Source organism: Cricetulus griseus, assembly GCF_003668045.3.
Source record: "Cricetulus griseus strain 17A/GY chromosome 1 unlocalized genomic scaffold, alternate assembly CriGri-PICRH-1.0 chr1_0, whole genome shotgun sequence".
Taxonomy (NCBI): domain Eukaryota; kingdom Metazoa; phylum Chordata; class Mammalia; order Rodentia; family Cricetidae; genus Cricetulus; species Cricetulus griseus.
The window spans coordinates 54,810,940-54,832,042 of NW_023276806.1; the positions used below are offsets into that span (position 1 = coordinate 54,810,940).

At 45.4% G+C, this 21,103-nt stretch overlaps 1 protein-coding gene across 1 annotated transcript in view; it reads right to left on the bottom strand.

The window, feature by feature from the left end:
- Nucleotides 1-3,717: 3,717 nt before the first annotated feature.
- Nucleotides 3,718-21,103, bottom strand: part of Casq2 (calsequestrin 2) — a 63,610-nt gene continuing 46,224 nt past the window's right edge. Inside the window, exons 8-12 of the mRNA XM_035451308.1 lie at nt 16,880-16,888; nt 16,563-16,617; nt 6,790-6,890; nt 4,806-4,880; nt 3,718-3,960 (exon numbers count right to left, since the gene is read on the bottom strand). Coding sequence (XP_035307199.1) covers nt 3,718-3,960; nt 4,806-4,880; nt 6,790-6,890; nt 16,563-16,617; nt 16,880-16,888 — 483 coding nt within the window. The remainder of the gene's footprint in view (nt 3,961-4,805; nt 4,881-6,789; nt 6,891-16,562; nt 16,618-16,879; nt 16,889-21,103) is intronic.

Genomic DNA, 21,103 nt, shown 5'->3' on the forward strand with positions numbered 1-21,103 from the left:
GTCCTGTTTCTGTAGCAGGCGGCTCTCCTAAGCCAATCCAAGCAACTGATACGGTGCTGCCAAAAGCTATTTGGTTAAGATTCACTTTCAATCATCACTAGGTTTGTTGTGTGTGTTTTTAATAGGGACAATAGCCATTAAAGTCGATTTGTACCATGCTACAAATTTATCACAAAATGTATTGCTTGCCTACCTAAACTTGGGCAGAGTAGAAATGAGTAAGCCAGTCTTTCCCCTGAGGTTGCTATCAGACCTGTAGGTGAGAACACATGCCAATGACAGTGAGAGGACATGTAGTCTGCACATGATACAATAATGACTCCTCCCAGGGTGACAAACATGAAGACTGGGGAGGTCACAATCTCTCCTTGAAAAGACGAGCTCTTTTCAAGTTCTGAGATGGCATTTAATTGACATACACTGAAAGGAATTCTTTGTTCCAGATTACACACTGAATCTTACTCTTTAAAAAAAAAAAAAAAAAAAAAAAAAAAAGCAGATCTTGTGTTTTTAATTAGCCCACATTTCTAGTATCGTTTGAGTTGACTATGAAGTGAAAATGGGAAGATAAACGGATTCAAGCAATAAAACCAGTTATGGGAAATTCACATGAGTCTGTCTTCAGACACGCTCTGAGGGAAAAGGAATGCAGTGTTTTGATCCTTAATATAAATCCTTTTAAGTAAAAAAAACAGTTGTATCTATGTCCCTTCAGAGTGTGTGTGCAATCCTGAGAAGTTGCTTGAACCCTCTGCGTCTTACTATATTAAGGACAATAACCAGACTCGTCTTCTAATCTGCTGTGAGGATTAGCTGTGTTAACATATGTGAAGCAGTTAGCATCATGCTCTGGCCACGGAACAAAACACTCAGTACGTATCAGCTCAGAGTGTTCAGATTTCTCATTGAACAGCACTGTCCAGACAGAAACAGCTGGACTCCCAGGGATCCTAATACAGGAACACAGAACACAGTTGCAGCTTCACACATGTGGCCTCTGAGGACACCACACCTTCCTGGGCTGAGAAACAAGACCACTTTCCCGATGGACAACCCCCCTCAAATCCTCTGCTACTTGGAAGTTTAGCATCAGAGACTTCTTGGGACAATCACCTCCCCAAGACGTGTGGGTGAGCTTGGGTGGACAGAACACATCACAGCCTGCTTAGTTTTGTGAAGGGAGAAAGTTATTCTGAGGCCATGCATTCTAGACTGAATTGGGCAACCCCCCCCCATGTCAGATTAAAGTGTTGGCTCCTGATGAAACTGTGTTTGAAGACAAGGCCCTTTCAGGTGACAATAAAAGCCAAATAAATGGTGAGGCCTTAGTTTGACAGGAGAGACATCCTTCAAGAAGAGAATCAGAACTTCTGTCTGTCTGTCTATCATCTATCTATATCTATCTGCCATGTGAAAACAACATGAGAAGCCAAGAAAAGAGCCCTCAGCAGGAGCCAATATAGTTGGCAACTTGACATTGAACTAAACTGTGTGGGAAGGCAGACTTTTGTTGCTTAAGCTACCCAGACTGTGGCATTCTGCTATGATATGAATGTGAATATCTTCAAGTTCAATCCTTGATGTCCCTATGTACAGACGTAGGGCTTTGAGAGGTGACTGGATTGTGAGGGTACTAAACTGTCTTGGTCCATTGATGAGTTCATAACTACATGGACTATTAGAAGGTTGGAAAGTGGGTCACTGAAGGGAGGGGCACTACAGGTTAGTTTGGAATCCCTGGCCCCTCCCTCTTACTCTGGTGTTCCTGATGCAGTGAGGCAAGCAGTTTCTTCTGCTATAAATGCTGTCATCCTACTGCTCTTCCTTGACTCTAGCCTCAGCAGATCTTAAACTAAAACCTCTAATATTGTGAACTCAAATAAAACCCCTTCTTTTAAGTTGTTTGTCTCAAGTATTTGTTACAGCAACAGAAGCTACCCAACACAGTGTGAGGCACCTGGTACAGCCTGTATCTATACCCAACACAAGTAGGCAATGCCAACTGCTTTGGTTGAGCAGTTATTCACATATTGACTCAATAAATACGATATGCTCTGTGATAGGCAAAGCAACAAAGTGCTTGGCATACAAAGATAAGGAAATGTCTCTTAAAGCCTGTATTTAGTGGGCGGATGGTTATGCAGTGTGTTGTCATTTGAATAAGTGCTGTGACCACAGGTGTGCTCCCCATGTCATGGGAGCAAAGGTGAACAAGGCACTTTCAGATATATAGATATATAGATAGATATATAGATATATAGAGATATATAGATAGTAAAAGCACTCATCCAAGCTGGGACTTCATGAAAAGTTTAGAGTGGGGGTGGGGGATGGGTTCAGGCTTTGCTGGGTTGAGTTTGAAGTCCTCAGCTAGCAAGCAAGTGGATCAGAGACCAAGGTCAAAGCCCAAAGATCAAGGTTAGAGACCCTTAGTGGAAGTCATTAACACACAGGTGGCAGTTGATGATAGCATGGATGATAGAGCCTGGGAACGTGTACACAGCTGAGAGACACTATGAAATGCTAATCGAGGAAAGGCAGACAGAGGAGCAGAGAGGTAGACCTGCAGCCAGACAAAAACAAACAAACACTGAAAGACCAGGGTAATATTATCAAGATAGCCGGGATCTTTTCAAAACATGAGTTTAATGTCCATCAGTTTATTGCTATTCCATAAAAGGACTGCCCCATTTTCAAAAACAAAACCACACAGAGTGTTCTCCATGTCAACAGATTTTGAAAATAAATTAGAACACTTACTTAGCAACTAAAACTACCAAGCACAATGTTACTTTCAGGCAATTCAAAAGGCACTTGGGGATTTTTTTTTTCTCAGTGCCTCAGGGCATCATGAACTCTAATTATTAGCTGCCCTGGTCAACTGTGGGAGTGCTGATGAATGGAGAGTTAATTGACCATTGGATAAAGCAATTTTAACTCAGAATGGGACAGCTCGCTAGCAGGGACAGAGAAGGGGCATTCAGTTCCCAGATCCCACAAGGCGGCCAGCAAACCCATTTAGAGACTTAAACTGTCTCCATCAGAAAAATGAAAAACCTTCCATCCCTCAGCCTCTTCTTTCTCTCACTGCTGGTGAATATATATGAGGCTCACCAACTGTTGGGACACTCAGAAAGCTAATTGACCCCCCCACACACACACACAGCATCCTAATATTCTAGAAATGATGCTGATGCCCACATATTTCAAGGACTCTTAGTAGCCATCCAAAGGCTTGGATTCACTGAGATTGTAAGTTTGGGGGGCTGAATTGAATAATCATGTATCCTTCCTGGGTTCTGATTAGAAGTTTGCACCCTGCTTGTGAATTAATAGCAAGTTGTCAGTTCTGTCACTATCAGAATCAAAGACAGTAAGTAAACTTGAGTAGAGGTGTCAGGAGACACTATCCCCAGACTCCCAGAATTCCATGACTCGATGATCTAGTAAAGAACAAGAGCTGTGTTATTCCTTGATGCTTAAAAGAAGTCAGCAGGGGAATCACTCCCCTCCTGTCCCTGCTGAGTGGGACTGCTGGGTTTGGGAAGGCATTCACTGAAATGTACCACTCCTGCCAAGAACCACCTAGAAAAAGATGCTGAAGAAAGGAAAAGAGCTGACTGGCTGTGGGCACCGTTGCTTGCTGCCCCCTTTGAGTTGTCTATATGGTAGGGGTACTTGTGATGTACTTCTCATCAGATTCACCCAGGTCTGGAGCTATTCATCATCATCGTCGTCATCGTCATCACTGTCATCATTATCCTCATCATCAGAATTATCATCATCATCATCATCATCATCATCGTCATCATTGTCATTATCGCCATCATCATCTTCATCTTCATTGTCATCATCTTCAGTGTTGATCTTTCCAGAAAGCACATCCTCAATCCAGTCTTCCAGCTCCTCAGCTGTGGGCAGGTCATCATCGTCTGGGATTTCCATCCAGACACTGTCAGCCTACAGTGATGGACAGAACAAACCAATGAGTGAGTGTGTGGAGGCTGAGACAGACCAGGATTTTCCAAATAGCTGTGTTGACTGGGCTTCCAAGTCTCTCACACCTATCAGAGATATGAACAGACAGACTAATGGAAATGCCAAATTGCAGAAAAGTCTTGTGCAATATTCTGTTTCAATAAGAGTAAAAGCAATGTCTATCCTACTACCCAAGAGAATACATACATGCACATACACAATTAATTTATTAATTAATCTTTGTTCAAATTTCAAAAGTCAAGAAATATAGAGATTGATAGGACACTTACCACAGGGCAGCAAAGAGATGTTGTTAATTGTCTCCTATTTACAAAAGCATCTGCCTGCATTGGGCTGCAGTGGGCCCTCTATTAGGGCCCCTTCTCCCTACTGTTCACCTTGTTGAATCTGCCCTACTTCTGTCTTGTTACGTATCAGATGTCTGAACTGAGTCTATATTTCTTCCCACTCTACCAGTTCACCTCAGTAGCCTTTCCCACCCTGTGTTCATCTGTGCTTAAATTTCTGTCATTGGGATTCCCTTCTATCATCAGGATCTCCTGGCTAGGTGGGTGGCTGCTGGCATGGGCTTCTAGACATCAACCTACCCATCTCTCTTAGGGAAAGGTAGCTTTAGACATGAGATCCCTGTATAAGAAGGCCTTGTTCTTTAGCTTGGGAAATGAATACAAGGAAACTCCTAGAGTTTGGGAAAGACCCAAGAGTTTCACTTGCTTCTGTAGACTCCCAGATCTCATAGTTGGGATTACATAGCAGGGAACAGGGTGGCTGAAACCACCTAACCAGGCCTTGATGGGGATACTCACGTCTGTTACATTCACCACCCCAATCTGTGGTTTGTACAGGTCAATCTTGAAGGTCTTCTCCCAGTAAGCAACAAGCTGCAGCAACAAAAAGGCCAGGTTAGGCAGTGGGTGGAGGGCTCTTCCTATGGTTGGACTCACCTGCCAGCCTACTGTAGTAACTGGATTGTGATTGTTTGAAAGCATTCAAAACAGTTGTGGACCCCTAAGAAACTGAAGGCTGGCTCCATCTGTAAAGCACTTTAAGCATTAAATAAAAGATGCCACAGTACTTGCTGTGATAACATAGAACATAAATGCTTCCACAGCTCTTAGGGAGACTATCACAAAGATGGCCAGTGTCATTCCCCAAATTATAACTTGTTGATCATCTGTGAGTAATGAAAGAGCCATTTCTCCCTACCTTCCTTTAAATGTTCCATTCTTTAAAAAAAAACCCTTATCTTGTGCTACTCTGTCACATGAGATGGCTGGGAAAACATTGATATGTTGGAACTTGGCATAAAATGCAAACACAAGCCAGGTTTCTTCAGCACAGTGTGGGCTCCATCTGGACAGATCTCTGGCTGGGGCAGACTAATGGAGCTAGTGGAGTCCATGAAGCTAAGAGAATGGAGAAGTTCAGGGACAAATGTCTCCTTAGTAAATTGTGGGTCCTGACATGGACTTCAGTGTTTGTGGATCTACAAACTAGAAATGCCTGGAAATTACTTTGCAAGAACCAAGGTAGATGCAGAACTGACCAAAAGAATGGCAGGTCATTTGAAAGTTTGGATAATGAAACAGTACAGGTAAACTGGAAATATACCCAGCAGGAAACAAATCAACAAAGCAATGTTGTATGCTTATGGCCATGGTTTTCTTATGCTTACCCAGAATTTTGCCACTGGCCTCAAATATCATAGAAGTCTCTGCTTTTGGTTCACCCAATCTCCATGTGTACAGGATTTGATATCAGCTTTCTCTGTCTAATCAGTTTCACCAGTCATAACCTATGTAACTCATAGCCAAAGAATAACCAAACTTGCATAATTACCAGCAGTTAGCCTTACCAGAAGCAGTCATAGGTCAAGCTTGGACTTCACTATGGATCTTGGTGGGGCTTCTACATCTGCTAGGTTTAACATCCAGGTTCTTTCTCAATGGGATAGGCTTTATAACATTACCTGGTTTTAGGGTCTTTGAGGGAATGAGCTATGAGGACATCTTCAAACAAATCACTGTAATTCAGTACCTATATGTTAGTCTTCGAGGCTCTTGAAAAGACCCAGGTTCAACCTTACATAGTGTTGGAGATCCTGGCTCTTGGTGCAGCATTGGACTTGGCCGATAGAGAATATCGGTCATTACAGTAGAGGATGTAGCTTCCTCCATTATTACTATCACTGGGTTTGTGCATGGCATGAATTCTGTGTACTTTGTTCAAAACTAAGAATTGTCAATGCTTTCTTGCTATTCTTCATTGACAGAGACTAGCACTGGGGTGGTAAAGTTCTTTTGCCTTCCACATAGCCTACACATGATGTTGAGTCATAGGGAGCTTGCCTACAACCAAGCCAGGCATGGTCTCTGCCTTCTTTGCTTTATCAAGTTATTAACTCTACAAAGTGTTCACTCTGGCTCTATTCTCTAATAATTTAGGTTGCCTCTGGAAGCTCAGGGAGAAGTGGGTGATAACAGAAAGAGGCCATATTGTCACTTAAAAAAGGAAGTTCCCAGCTCCCCTGGGTGGGCCTCTCCAAGAGTAGTTACTTCTTGGTGTCTGAGAAGTGAGGACGCTGGTAAGTCTGGTCAATGCAATGACTACATGAAGCCAAGTTCAATTCTGTAGTAAAAGCATATGCACCTACTCCATATGCAGTAGCCTCTGGGTTTCTTCAAGCACCTTCGACTATTTCATTTTGTTCCTCATTCTCGAAGACTGTGGTAAACACAAATGTGGATGGTGAAGGTCACCAGGGATGGAGCCTTATCCTGGGCCACTCACCAGTGGAAAGTCATCTGGGTCAATCCACAAGATGCTCAAGTCAGGGTTGTCAGTGTTGTCCCGGGCAACCTGTTTCAGGATCTCCAGGAACTCATAGCCATCTGAATAGAGTTCAAGAAAGTTGAGTCACTGAGCACACTCACCACTCCTCATGTGGAGTGCAAGAGCATGGTTTTTCCACAGGACTTTCGTGGCCATCTGGTGCATACCCTCAATTACAGAGTAAGGCTATAAAATGAGTCAGATGAAGAGCCGCAGACACAAAAGAGCTCATACAGAGAAAGCAATGGCAATTTTAAACAAAGACATTGAAAGGTCACAGCAAAGTGCTCCCCTTTCTAAATGAAGGCTCACCTTCATTTGTTCATCAGGAGATGGAAACTGAGTGGCCTTGGTGACAAAGTCAGTCCCAGAGCAGAGGAAGCTCTCTGTCTGTCCCCAGTGACCCTGTGTGTTCCAAGCATGTTCCATCCCTGGATTCCCTACAACATCTGCTCTATGGACCAAGAGCAACCTGGAATTCCCCATATCTTCAAACTGGGTCGGTGTCCCTCTGTTTCAAGGTTCATATTTTGCTTCCCCTTACCCCCACACAAGCTCTGGTACACCCATTTTTCCCTGTACTCTGTCAGCAATATTCTCTGTCCCAGAGAGGAGAGATGAGTCATAGGAAAAAGCAGAGACAAGCCTTCCACACTTTGAGCCTAAGCCCTGCATACAGTTTTTTTTTTTCCATAAGCACAATTTTCAAAAAAAAAAATTCAGTAAATGATACTGTAAACCCTGAACACACCCGCACTCCCAACTAGAGCAGAGACAAGTGGTCTGACTCTGGCAGGTCCCTGACAAAAAACCCTCTGAATGTGTGTTTGTACACATGTGAGGAACAAAAGTCATATATACACATAAGTCCACATGAAGAATCTTTGGAAGTTCAGGGAATCCAGAAGAGAACTCATATTTTGTTAAGCAATTAAATTAAGGAAAATGAAAACAGGGGGAAGTTCTTAGCAACCCCCCTAGAGCTTACAAAGAATGTCCTGCATGAGTCACCAACAGTCAGTTGTCTCAGAACCTGAGCAGAAATAGGATCATGGTGGCAAATCTGATGATGTCTTACAGGTGGGAGGAGAGGGCCAGTGGTGGCCTGCTTGGAACAAGGACCACAGAGCCAATAGAACAACAGACTTCTCAACAGATGCCAGTGTGCACGGATGATGGTGATCCCACCCAGATACATGTGGGTACCATGATGGCTGGATCGGGCTAGAGGACCAATTGTCAAACCAGCTTCTGCCATTCAGTAGTATACAGCTCAAAATAGAAAGGTTTTTAGTTCTAAACAATAAGGTTACATGTCTGTGATAGCTGAGTTTGTGGCCTGAGATTCACACTCTGTACAAACATAGGAGCTGTGCTTTAGAGCCCACCTATTTGCTGTTTGGAGGATGTATCTACTGCATGTAGGCATAACTGGAAAGCTATACTTTCCTCCTTTAGCCTCAAAAGTCTTTGCTGCTCTTTGGGTACATGGTGGCTCCTCTTCCAGACATGTGGTCATGTCTCGGGAGAGGAAAATATGGGAATTCATGGAGAGTTGTCTGTGGATTTGTGGCTCCAAATGCATAGACCAGAAGAGGTAACTCCCCCCAGACACCAGCAGTTTTGACTGCACACCTTGGAGAAAAAAGGACAGTAATTGAGATGACATGGCCAGTTCTCTGGAAGGTGAGAAGCAATTATGAAAAGGACCTGGACAGGTCTGAAATTCATAAAGAGAGTGAGGTTCAGCAATACAGATCATGATCACACAGACGAGTAAATGTGACTGGATCATCAGAAGTGGGAGCAGAGATTCCCCATGCCAAGGTTGCAGGAGGCCCAGACTACCAGACCTACAAGTGCTGCTGTATTCTGATGGGAAAGTTCACGTGATGCTGAGATTTCATAAAAGGAGCATTACATACAAGAGCATGCTGCCCCTCCTGTCTCTGTCCTAGAGCAGGTTCAGAGATAGAGAGAAAAAGGTAGAAGGAGCAAAATTTAGGTTCTGTAAGAAAAAAAAATGTATTCAGAACTGCGTTAAACAAAAGGATTCATAGCTTTGGCTTAATTTCCATGTTTATCAAAGATCAGTGTGTGTGGGGTGTGGGGGTGGGAGGTGTAAATGAAGAAAATATTCTTCATGTATAGGGAGAGCAAGGAAAACTCAAAAATTATTCCCAGAACAAATCGAATAAAATTGATATTAAAGGCACAGAAGCTGCATCAAGTCCCAAGGACAACCTTGGGATGTCAAAGCTAAGAAGCTCTGTATGAGCACCTGCCTGTGGCTCTGGGTATTTTCATTCACTTTTGTGTGACACTTATACACACATGACTATCAGGACCAAGTGACCTTAGTCCCAATCACTAAGGCTATCACTTGCGGTAATATCCAACATTGTGTTTCATCGTAAGTAAGATTAATTGGCAATAATAATAGCTACTTCTTTTTAAAATTGCATTTTCATTTACTTATCTATCTTTTGTGCTTGTACATATGTGTGGCCTGTGTGAGTGTGTGTCATATGCATGCCACATCTTATGTGTGGAGGCCAGAGGCTAACTTGCTGTAGTCAGTTCTCTGCTTCCATAATGTCAGTCAGTATCAAGGACTGAACTTAGGTCATCGGGCTTAATAGCAAGTGCCTTTACCCACGGGGCCATCTCACCAATCCCAGCAATATCCATATCATAGGATGGCTGTACATTAAACGAATGTCTGTGGAATACTTAGCACCTGGAACAGGAAGGCTCAATCAGGCATTACTCTCAGTAATCTGGGAGTCTGATGTCTTAATGAATGTAAGGGAGCTGAAGAACTCCATTAAGCCCAGCCATTCATGTATACATTCATATATCAGTGGGGTCATCTGTCCTAGATGCTCACAAAAAAAAAAAGAAAAAAAAAAACTACCTCACAAAACAGAACATTAGGAGGTGGTGGGACATCAGGAGATCAGGAGCATCTGACTCTGGCTGCTTGTTCTGGGACAGCAGCTGCTGAGGCTATGAGAGCCCTGCCCCAATGACTGCATGTAAGCCAGGTTTAATTACTTGCCAAGCATTAGCCTGCTTAGACACATTGACTCGGGGCTTGCTGGCCTCTACCTTCTTCAGTCCTCAGTCTTGAGCAGACCTATTTCAACAGCTCCTTATCAACATCTGGGGCTGGGCAGATGGCTCAGGGATTAAGAGCACTGGTTGCTCTTCCAGAGGACCCAGGTCAATTCCCAGAACCTATGGAGCAGCTCACAAGTGTCTTTAACTCCAGTTCCAGCGGATTTGATGCCCTCTTCTGGCACACAGCACACAGACATATATGGGGCAAAACACCCACACATAAAAGTAAGAACAAAACAGTGGGTGACCTGAACAATGGCAACAGCCACTGTGGGTCTCCCCCTCTGACCAGGAGGCTTGTGTCATCGTTGTCACACAGTGTGATCACATGGTTGGGAAACAGCTGGAGTCAACTGAGCCAGGAAGGGTCAAATGAATATGTTTCCTGTATCAGTAAGCTAGCTCAGAGGCCTTAGCCTGTGACTGACTACCTTTCAAAAGAGAAAATCCATCATCTGGAATAACTAGGTAGAGAGGAGAAGGCTGGCTGAAGACTTCAAGACTTGAAGTTGTCTAGCACAGCCATTGGAGGACTAGGCTATCAAAGGAGAACCCAAATTGGTTCCCAAGGCCAGAGGAGACTCAATGTTCCCAGTGAGTGAACTGGGAACTGGTGAAGTGCCCTAGCTGGAAACCTCTCTCTCTTCCTTTTATGTCCAGGGTATGTCCTTCTGCCCCTCCTATAGTCTGATCCTAACAGCGGCAGATCTCCTTTTCTACACTTGCTCTTCCTTGATGAACACAGAGTGTTTCTGCTGCCTGCCACCTCAGCCTTCCTCTCAGGAGCATTTATATTGAGCACTCACTGGGTACTGAGGTGCTTGCACTTCATCTTCCCATCTAGTTGGCATGGAAGGTTTTATTACCTTTAGTTTTCCAGAGAGCTCAAAGGAGGCAGCTTGCCCCTGTCATCAATGAGTAAGCAGCAGAGCCAGGAGTCGAACCCCGGTCTTCAGTCTGCACATCCACAGCCATTTATTTTCCATCTTCCCTCTGAAGTCTCGGCACTAGTACCATACTTTTACACTTGAGTCTCCCAAGCCTGCTGTGAAACTTTGTCCTTAGGGAGGTACAGGCTAGGTAAGGAGGGAGATGCAGTGTGGCCTTGGTGGGGGTGGGGGGGTGGGGGGTGGAGGGGAGATGAGGAGACTGCCTCTGCCCTTCTGACAGAACTGGAGCAAAGCTCCTGCCCTGCTTCTGAGCATGCTCCTGAGTCCTGCCCTGCCTGTGGGGTCAGCCCAGTGATGACCTGGAGTCTCCAGGCTGGCCTAAATTAAGGCTGTGAAAACTGCAGCCTTCCCAGCCCTGAGACTGCAGGAAGTTCAGGGCTTAGGGCTGAGGCATGAGTGTGGGCCCAGGTTTCCCACGGCAAGCAACTTGCCTCTGGGAATCACATCCTTGTGTGAAGAGAAACCAGTCATTATCCTTTCCAACTTCCCTGGCAGAGGCTGGTGGGAATGAGCCTGCACCAGGCCCTAGGGGACCAGGTCTAGGTCACTTATGGCCATCTAGGGAAAGGCCCCATTTGGAAATGTGATTATGTCTGAGACCAAGCCATGGCCCAGGAGCAAACAGGCCTATCATGCTGCCTAGTCTTCCCTTTCTTCCCAACTTCCCCTGGTTGCTGGCTATGCTCAGTCCATGGAGACTGAATGATGACTTCCTGACTCCACACTATGGATAGGTATGGGCTGAAGGGTGTCTGCCTGGGCTTAGGAAAGCTACAGTGGCCTCCTACAGTGACCTCCTCTCATTGTTCATGTGGCAAGCTGGAGGTCAGTATCCCCACCCTTGGAGGGTATCTTGACGCATCTGCTCTTTTCCTTGGGCATGCTTTTGAGTGCCCACATCCTGCAGACCCAGAGCCAAGCCGAGACACAGAGGCTAGTAAAGCAGGTGAGGCCCTGGTGCCCTCCCTCAGGAAGCTCCATTGGTCTTCAGTTGTATGGAATTCTCCGAAAACAGAATTCTCTAGACTTGGTTCTTGTGGGGAGACTGGCTGGGAGCTCCCTTTTCAAAGAAAATCTACTTCAGTGAGACAGCCACTCAGAATAGAAGACCACCATGGGGCCAGGCGGCTTTGAAGCAGGCCCTTTCTCTCCTTACCCAGCATTCTTTCTCTGCTCTGCTTCCTCCTGCTCTTTGGATCTCAGAATCGGCATGGAAAAAGTCAAATGATACATTTTTACAATGCAGAGACACACAGAGATGGGTAGAGGGATGGACTGCTGGGTTGTAGTCCCAGTTCTGCCACTTACTGTTCATGAGAGCTAGGGATAATATTTAACCTCATCGTACTTTCACTCCCTCATCTATATACTGGAGAATATGGAATAACTTGCTATCTGCAGGGTTAGTGTTTGCTGGGCATATATGTAACATTCAGCACCCAGCAATAGTCAAACAGTGAGGCTGATGTGTCAAATTTAAAATATAAAGCTCCCAGAAGCACTTAATGCTCCTATTTGAGACAATTGGTCTCTAATCCATTTTTGCAAGAACCCCCAAGGCAGGGAAAGCTCAGGGGCAGCAGGGCTTGAAGCATCCTTCCAGGGCCTGTTTCTAAATCTGTTCAGGGCTTGCAAACAGCAACCATCCTTGTGTTTCTAGCTTGTTAGTGTGAATATTTGCAGTGCCCTTGGAGGATTTCCATCCAGTGCGCACTCATTTGGAAACGCCACTCAGCAAACCTTTCATCAAAGACTGTAAAGAAGATGTCAGCCCAACACAGACACATCTGGGAACAGCAAGGAGGAATCTTTCATTTTCAAACCTGTCTAGAAGCTCTGCTCTGAGGACAGCAGCCTAAGAGAAGGTGCAGTCAGCGGAGAGTGTGATGCAACAGGCATCTGGCATGTCTAGAGGACCTGGGAATGTCCTAATGTCCTTCCCAGCCAGGCTGGGGAAGCTCACAGCAAGAGAAGCCTACAGGTTATGCTATAGGGCCTGAGAGCAGACATGGCTTCCTGCAGAGAGACCCTTCTGTTCTCAGCCTTCCTTCTGCCAAGGGGGACCACAAACTCTAGTTGTAAGGACAGTTCTTGGGAGTTAGGCCACTGAATAGACCAGTGCTGCTGCTGCACTGTAAGTTCACAGTCTGTATTAGGAATATCAGGGGGACAAAGGAGGATGGCTTATTATTAATGGGATGTTCAAGCTGCCAAGTGGCTCGGCTTAGGTCTCACTTCCTGGGTATGCTCTTTTGATCTACCAGCCCTGACCCCTTCCCTACCACCCTGCAGCAACACTACACAAGCTCACAGCCTGACACCAGCTGGGTCACTGTTGAGAAGTGCTACAACAGAGAGGACCACACCCACGAGGAGCCCTCAGCAAAGATAAACTCACTTGTCTACCGTACCTCTAGCCCTGTGATTTTGTGCACACTACTGAACTGTCTGCGTCTGTGTTTTCTTGTGGTTCAAATGTTGGAGGCAGAGGGGTGGAGAAGGGCCGCACAGAAGGACAGAGGCATGCCAAATGATCACTGGGATGTCGGATGCTGTCAGAGAGCTGTAGAAGTCTGCCTGCCCTGTGGTTAAGGGTGTGGACTGGGAAGCCAGACAACCCCCCACTTCATTCCTCTGCTCCCCAGCCTGGTAACCTCCCTCAGCCTCAGCATCCTCAATTGTAAGATAAGAATAAAAATTAAACCTTCCTTGTTGCATTGTTGTGACAACAATGGTCATCATCACCACCTTCATCACACTCATGACATTTGGATATCAGGAGGTTTGGCTGCAATGCCATCCCTGACTTAGAGACCCTGGGCAATATGGTCCAATTAATGAGCACTTTTCCATCCAACACCAGGATAATAAATAATAATGGCCACACACATGTCACAGAGTGGCCTCAGGATTAATGTGGTTGTCTCCCCACAGCTCCTCAAAGCAGAAGTTTTTTAAGAAGCATCTGCTATCCTGGACCTACCACCTTCCTCTTTCAGAAAGTGGGTGCAGTCTGGTTAGGCGTAGGCTTTCCAGTGACCTGTTAGTAAGACCAAAGGAATCTGAGTAACTGTCTGTCTGCAGGAGTGCACCCTCTAGGACCTCAACCCAGCCTCGGGCCCCAGGCTGCACATCGCTGCTCAACAGGTAAATACTGACCAACCACAACCTCAAGGAGAGGGACTTTGATCAGAACCCTGCTCCATTAGGACCCTGAGTGCAAAGGCCCCCTCTGCCACTGAAAGACCATGTTCCTGACCTCCCCTCCCAGCACTGCTCTGCTCCCCAGGGACAAGCCCCAGCTTGGGATTTGGAGAGAAGGTTGAGCTTCAGGGCCCAGGGCTGTTTGCACAGGGAGGAGGTGGAAGTTGGTTCAGAAGCTTGATTCATTACAGCAGCAATCTCTGTCAAACAGGTTTCTGCAGTTCAGGGAGACCTCTTTGTTCTATTGTTCCAGACAGCCAGACAGGCCTCCCTGCAACCCTGGAAGGGGGCAGTGGGGTGGGAGGGAAGCCCCCTGGAGTCTTGCCAGCAGGCAGCTGCCAGCAGCGACTCTGATCACACAACACCAAGGATCTGATTCTGTCTGATTACAGCCTGTAAAGCTGGGGCCTGAGCATAGCCAGGATCTGTAAAAAGCAGCTGACATTACACACACACACACACACACACACACACACACACACACACACAAAAGCAAGCCTAGATCCCTTGAGGAGGAACACTTGAGGAGGATTCTCAGCTCTCCAAGTCTATGATGGGAAATCCAGCCCAGCAATGGATTAGCTCTCAGACAATTTGGTTTTGATGCAATAGAATATTACTCAATCTTAAAAAAAAAATTGTCAAGATAGATAGATATTATATAGTGGGAATATATATGCTAAAGAAAAGATGCCAGATACAAAAGGCTATACATTATTTGACTCAATTTATGTGGACTATCCAGAACAGATAGACAGATAGTAAGCAATTGGTGATTGTCCTCTGTGGAGAGGGTCAATAATGAGAGTGACTATCAATGTGTATTGTTGGTCAAGGTCTGGAGTGACATGGTCCTGATATATGCCCAGCCTTGTGAGTGTAAATTCCCCACTCAGATGTTAGTTTTAAAGAGTGACTGTTACAGTGTGTGGATTGTCATGATTTTAAGAATCACATGATTAAGAAAGGTCTAACTACTTGCTCCACAAACATTTTCTGTCAAGCCTCTGTAAGGCATCCATCCGGCTTACACGGATGGATGAGGCAGTAGGTCTTCTTCCTGGTGCCTCTGTTCTCTCTTGGATTAGGTTGAACTTCTATAAGTCTCTGTTTCTTGGTCTCAAGCTAAGATATTTTCTGTTGACATTGGTTGGCTGGCTGGTTTTGGGTTTTGGGTTTTTTGGTTTTGTTTATTTGAATCTTTGATTTGAGGCAGGGTTTCATGGAGCCTAGGCTAGTCTTCCATTTGACACTTAGCTGAGGAAGGCCTTGAACTTCTAATCCACCTACTTCTATTGAGATTACAGGCCTGTTCCACCACACCCAGTTTTTTCAGGGCTGAGGTGGAGCCCAGGGCTCTGCGCATGCTAGGTTGGCACTCCCCAGTCCTAATCCCTATTGTGCTCTTCTCTAGATAGTATGCTACGACAATGGCTGAGGTTCCACATTTGCTGGAGCAGTGGTCCCGAGACCCGATGGTCCACCTGAACTTGCCTCAGAGCAGAGCCCTGTAAAACCACAGGCTCTGAAGGTATTGTCCAAACCAGCCCAAGGTGGCCTTTGCTCTCTTAGCTGCACACCTGTCAGGTTCAGGAACCCCTGTCCCAACTCTTCATGGCCAAAGCCTGGCTGCTTTTCCAATGATGTGCCTTGACTTCCCTGATTGCATTCTTGATTGTTCTAGGCCTCCAACACACATTCCTCCTATTTGCACTTTCAGTTCCCCCCCCCACTGTTTTAGGGAGCTAGCATTTTGCCTCTTGCAAACTTCATTGTTTTCTCTCTTCTCTCTCCATTGGTGTTGATAAGATAGAAACCAGGGAAAGTTGTCCATTGTGCAAGAAAAGCTAAGTTACCCTTCCACTGGTAGAGAGTCATTTGCACTCTATAGGCTGCTTGCTCTACTCTGTCCTCAATTTTCAGCACATGTCTCTAGACTGTTCCTATGCAGAGATGGCATTTTACTGAGGAACACATACATTTATCATTATGTTAAAGAGGATTGAATTATACGTAGGTGTGATCATAAACTCATGTGTGTGCATACACACACACATACACACACACACACACACACACACACACACACACACACACACACACCCTGTAAGGCTAGGGTTTTAGAGCTCACCCTATGTGCTCATTCCCAGTTTGAGTAGCTGAGTACAATTGACGCAAGTTGCCAAAGCTGGCCTTGAACCGCTGATGCTCCTATCCCCTCCCAAAGCTGGGATTACTTGCCCAGCTGTGTGGCTTTCTTTGAAATTCAGCTGCTCCCGTGGCGGAGCTTACCTCTGAAGACATACCCATACCTACCAGGTGGCCACTGAGGGGATCCATTTCTTGCAATTGAACTGGAACTGAGAGGGCTTGGAAAGGTGAGAAGCCAGTTCCTGCCAGTGGCTAGCAGATTGGTGAGGGTGGGAATGGGGTGGGGGTGGGAAGGTTTCCTACCTGGGTCACTCTTCTCTGCAAAGGCCACGATGTGGATCCCGTTCAAGTCATCTTCCTGAAAGAGAAAGAATCAAAGGTTCATCTCAGGAGAGAAATACAAATGAGTGTGTCAGAGACAACAGCATGGAGGCTGGCATGGAAAGGGGACAAGGGCTGGAAATGGACACTGAGGCACCAATGAGCAGGACAGGCACACATAAAGGTGGCAGATGCTGATGGGTGGATGGCAGCACACATGGAACTTTGATAAGGGACTCCGATCAATGCTTTCTAAGACAGGACAGGGGACAGAAGAGTTAGCCATAAATAGTTCTCACTCCTGTGGTCTGGCGAGTCCCGAGAGCAGCAGCAAAGGAGAAATTGGGAAAAGTGTAAGTCTGGCTTATCAGGGACTCCAGGGCAACAAAACTCTGCAAACAGCTCTAGCAAATTTAAGTTTCAAGGTAGTTCTGTGAATGTGACAGTTTTAAAGTTCCCCACCAGGAGATATCACCAGCAATGGAACAGGTTACAGGGACTTCTAAGCATGGCTGGCAGGTCCTGAACCCCCACCTAGAGTAGTAACAAACACTCAGCTCAACTAGGATTTAGGTCTCTTGTGCTCACACAAGAAATGAGTATTCAACCATTGCCTCTGATTGGAGAAGCAGAGCCCATGGAGTAATTCAGGGCTGCCAGCACATGGGTGCACGGCATCCAAGGAGGGTGTGCGATTCCCTGCAACTAGCAGCTGTAAGTGGCCTGATGTAGGTTCTGGGAACCAAACTCATGTCCTTTGCAAGAACAGCAAATGCTCTCAATCCCTGAGCCATCTTCCTAGCCTCCAACAGGAAGGTTTCTATCAATGTGAGAAGCTCCAAGGAGCGTTTGGGATTTGGGACTAGGGTGGTGTTTTTAGGATGTCACTGGGTTGCAATGCCAGAGGAGGGAAAGTAAACCAGGGAACATGTCAGATATTAAGAGCATTTCATAGCTGCACATCTTGGACAGGAAGCCCACCTGCCTGTAGCACCTTCCTATTGATTCTTTACTGGGGAAGGAAGAGTGAGGGTCTGGAGTAGCCTCTTGTGTAACAACTGTGACCCTCTGAAGACTCCATACTATGAGATGGAAAAATAAAGCCCACTGTATACTGATGACAGCTGCCACGAGACAGATATTCATTGGGAACCCTTGTGTCATATCAGAGTCATTCTATGGGGGTAGGGGACCCAACCTCCCCCATCCCTGTTTTCCATTTCGATTGCCTTTAATGCCACTGCAATCCTATCTAAATGCTAATTTTCCCCTTTGAGTTTGGGATGAACAAAACCTCCAAAAAGTCTAAGATAGATTAAATAGAAAATATTATTATTAAAAACAAGAGAGTGGGCTCTGCATTGGCCAGAGTCTCTGGGGAAATTGAATGTTACAGATATATATGTATGTGCACCAGGTTATTAGGAAAACCTGACAGTGACCAGAAGGAGAATCTGAAGTTCACTGTTGTACATTTGCTATTATTGCCAGACAGACTATCCTGCTCAGGTCTCATTAGACGGCTCCATGTCTCTGTCGCCTGCCGTCAGTTGGAATTGAGCACCCATAACTCTGTGAAGCAGGTTTCATTTCTGCCTCCCCTTCTAGAATGCAGTTGGAAATTGGTTTGAGAATTAAGAATCCATATTCATTTTCTGACGGGCTACTCCAAGCAGGCCTGCCACTCCCTTGGACTGAGATGGGCCCTGGGTGGAAGGAACACTGTCAGAGGGACTCTAGGCATGCCAGGCAGTCAGGGCAAAAACCTGTATCGAACACCTATGGACATGTCGGCAAGCTGTGCCAGATGGGGGGAATTTTCTTCAATAAACTCGGGGAGCAAGAATCCATGGGTCAAGTGTACATCATATTCCTATTCAGTACTTAAAGAATCACAGTGACTTATCTAAAGCCTCAGAGGTAGTGGTGACCGAAGTGGGATTGATTGGTTCTGTCTAGCCCAAAGACCCTCTGTGCTAGTCAAGCCTGTCTGCTATTAACAAAAGGACACAAACTGAGTTGCTTAACAACAGGAATCAGAGAAACTTATTTCTCATTGTGCTGGGGGTGGGAAGGCCAAAGTGCCCTCACCAATGAATTCAGTGTCAGATGAGGGGCTTGCTTATCCTTTGGTCTTTGGTCCTCCTCCTCTTTTTTTTTAGATAGCAACTCCCTATGTAGCCCAGCTGGCCCTGAACTCACTATGTAGCCCAGCTGGCCCTGAACTCACTATGTAGCCCAGGCTGGCCCCAAGCTTACTAGCCTCCTCCTGGGAGCACATGCATGATTTTCCATACCCAACTTGAGGCTTCTTTCATAGGGCATCCTAACTATGAAGGCTCTGTCATGGTGACCTATCACCTTCCAAAGACCCCACATTTGACATCAGGTTTTCAAAACATGAATTTGGGTGAGATATAAATATAGACCATGGACCATGGTACCAACAGTGAATGGCAGAGCAATTTCTATAAAGAAGCTCATTGCTGCTACATGCTAGGAACATGCTTAAAGAGGCTAAAAAGGGCTTGTATACACAGTGGCCATGCACCAGACCCCAACAAGCAGGGGATGTGGAACCACTAGTCAACACCCTCCTGCAGATGCCTCAGCTTTTTGTCTGTTCCACACTTAGAATGAATTCCTGCTTTTGTCTGTGGATGTTAAAATTATTATTATTATTATTATTATTATTATTATTATTATTAGCTTATTTACTGCAATGAATTATATTATTATTATTATTATTATTATTATTATTATTATTATTATTTGAATATGACGTGGGGAAGGGAGCATGCCAAGCATGCATGTGGAGGTCAGAGAACAGCTTTGTGGAGGCAGTTCTGTCCTTCCAGTTTCCTGTGGGTTCTGGGGATTGAACACAGGTTCCCAGGCCTGTGCAGCAACTGCCTTAACTAGCTAAGCCATGCCCCCTACCCTGAGGTGTTAAGCTTTAAGACTATTTCTCCTATTCCACGCTCAGCATTTAGAACTGGGAAAACAGCTTTCACTTTAATAATTCTCTTAACACAATGTAACAATGTAACGTACCATCCACCAACTCAAGAAAGAGTCTGTAAAACTTCCTCAGTGAAAAAGATTAGAAACATAGCAATGCCAGGAAGAAGCTAGTGTTATCAAATGCTTACAGCTATGTTACCACTGTCTCTATTTTGTTCTGTTTCCTTCACCTCTGTTGAACCTTCTCAGACTGAATGAACAGACTTAAAGAAAACAAAACAAAGCTCCCTAAAGCACTGGCATCACCTTGGGACTAAGTGAAAGCTCTTTAGTCCTATGGCAGAAAGTATTCTGCAGCATTGCAATAGAGGAAAGAAGAGTCCCTCAGAAGAAATTACTGGGGCAGGTGAAGTGGCTTCACAGGTAAAGGCACTTGATTCAGTCTTAAGTACCCACATGGTGGAAGACAGAAAAACCAACTCCTACAAGTTGTCATTGGACCTCTAAATCATCACACATAGGTACCATGGCATGCATGAATTGGTAACATGGCATACATGCACCCCAACACAAAAAAATATATAAAATAATATTTATTTTTAGATAAATCCCTGGCCCTTACACTCTGTGGGTAGTTGCCAGGGACCCTGAGTATTGACAAATACTAGGAGAGCCTCAGAAGAGTGACAAGCCAGCACTAGGTCTGGATCGGTTCCGTCACCTTGAAGTTCTCTGAACATATAAACAGTGGGTTCCCCTCAGATTTCCACACAGCAGATACCAGTAGCCACCATTTTCTTTGGTGCTAAGACACTGTATAGCTTTGTGTGGGCTGCTGTCATAAAAACCTGCACAAGTACAGACAGCCAAAGGTAAACTGTTCTTAGACCAGCTTGCTCTCCTGTTTTGTGCAACTGTTTTATAATGTCAGCAAGAGTGGATTGAAGGGAAGACTTTTAAGTCCATGAACTGGTCCCTTCCTGCAGCATGTGTGGTTTAACTTGCTGTGGACAAGTGACCCCTGGAGACACTGCTCTTTGGAACAGTGCCCCCTAGCATGGGCACAGGGACCAAGAGAGGTATGGACGTGACTCCTCGGAAGTTCTTCTGACAACAGGTGTCTGCTTTTCCTTTTCAAAAATGCAAAGATGGTCCTAGAAGGACCTGTGCTACCCCTTTCCCTATTTGGGGACCTGGATAAGGGCTGGTCAGATCACGTGACTAGTCCACACTGAAGTGTTGGGAAGGAATGAACCATTTTAGCTTCTTCTCTACTTTGATTAAACTCATTAAGTGGAAGAGTTGAGTGTGACAACAGGCACAGGGCAGTAAACAAGATGGTGGCAGTGACTGCTAAATTTAATAGTCTGATCATGACTTAGCTGAATAACTAAGTCTTAAAAAAAATAAGAGTTGAGGGTTAGTCTCAGCAGGGTCAGGCAGACATGTCCTTCCCACCGCTGCCTGTGCTCATAGGCTCAGGGGCAGGGAGGGGACACAGCCATGGAGACTCCGGTTTTGGGTGTGTGATATGGTGTCAGAGAGGAGAGTCTAGGAGT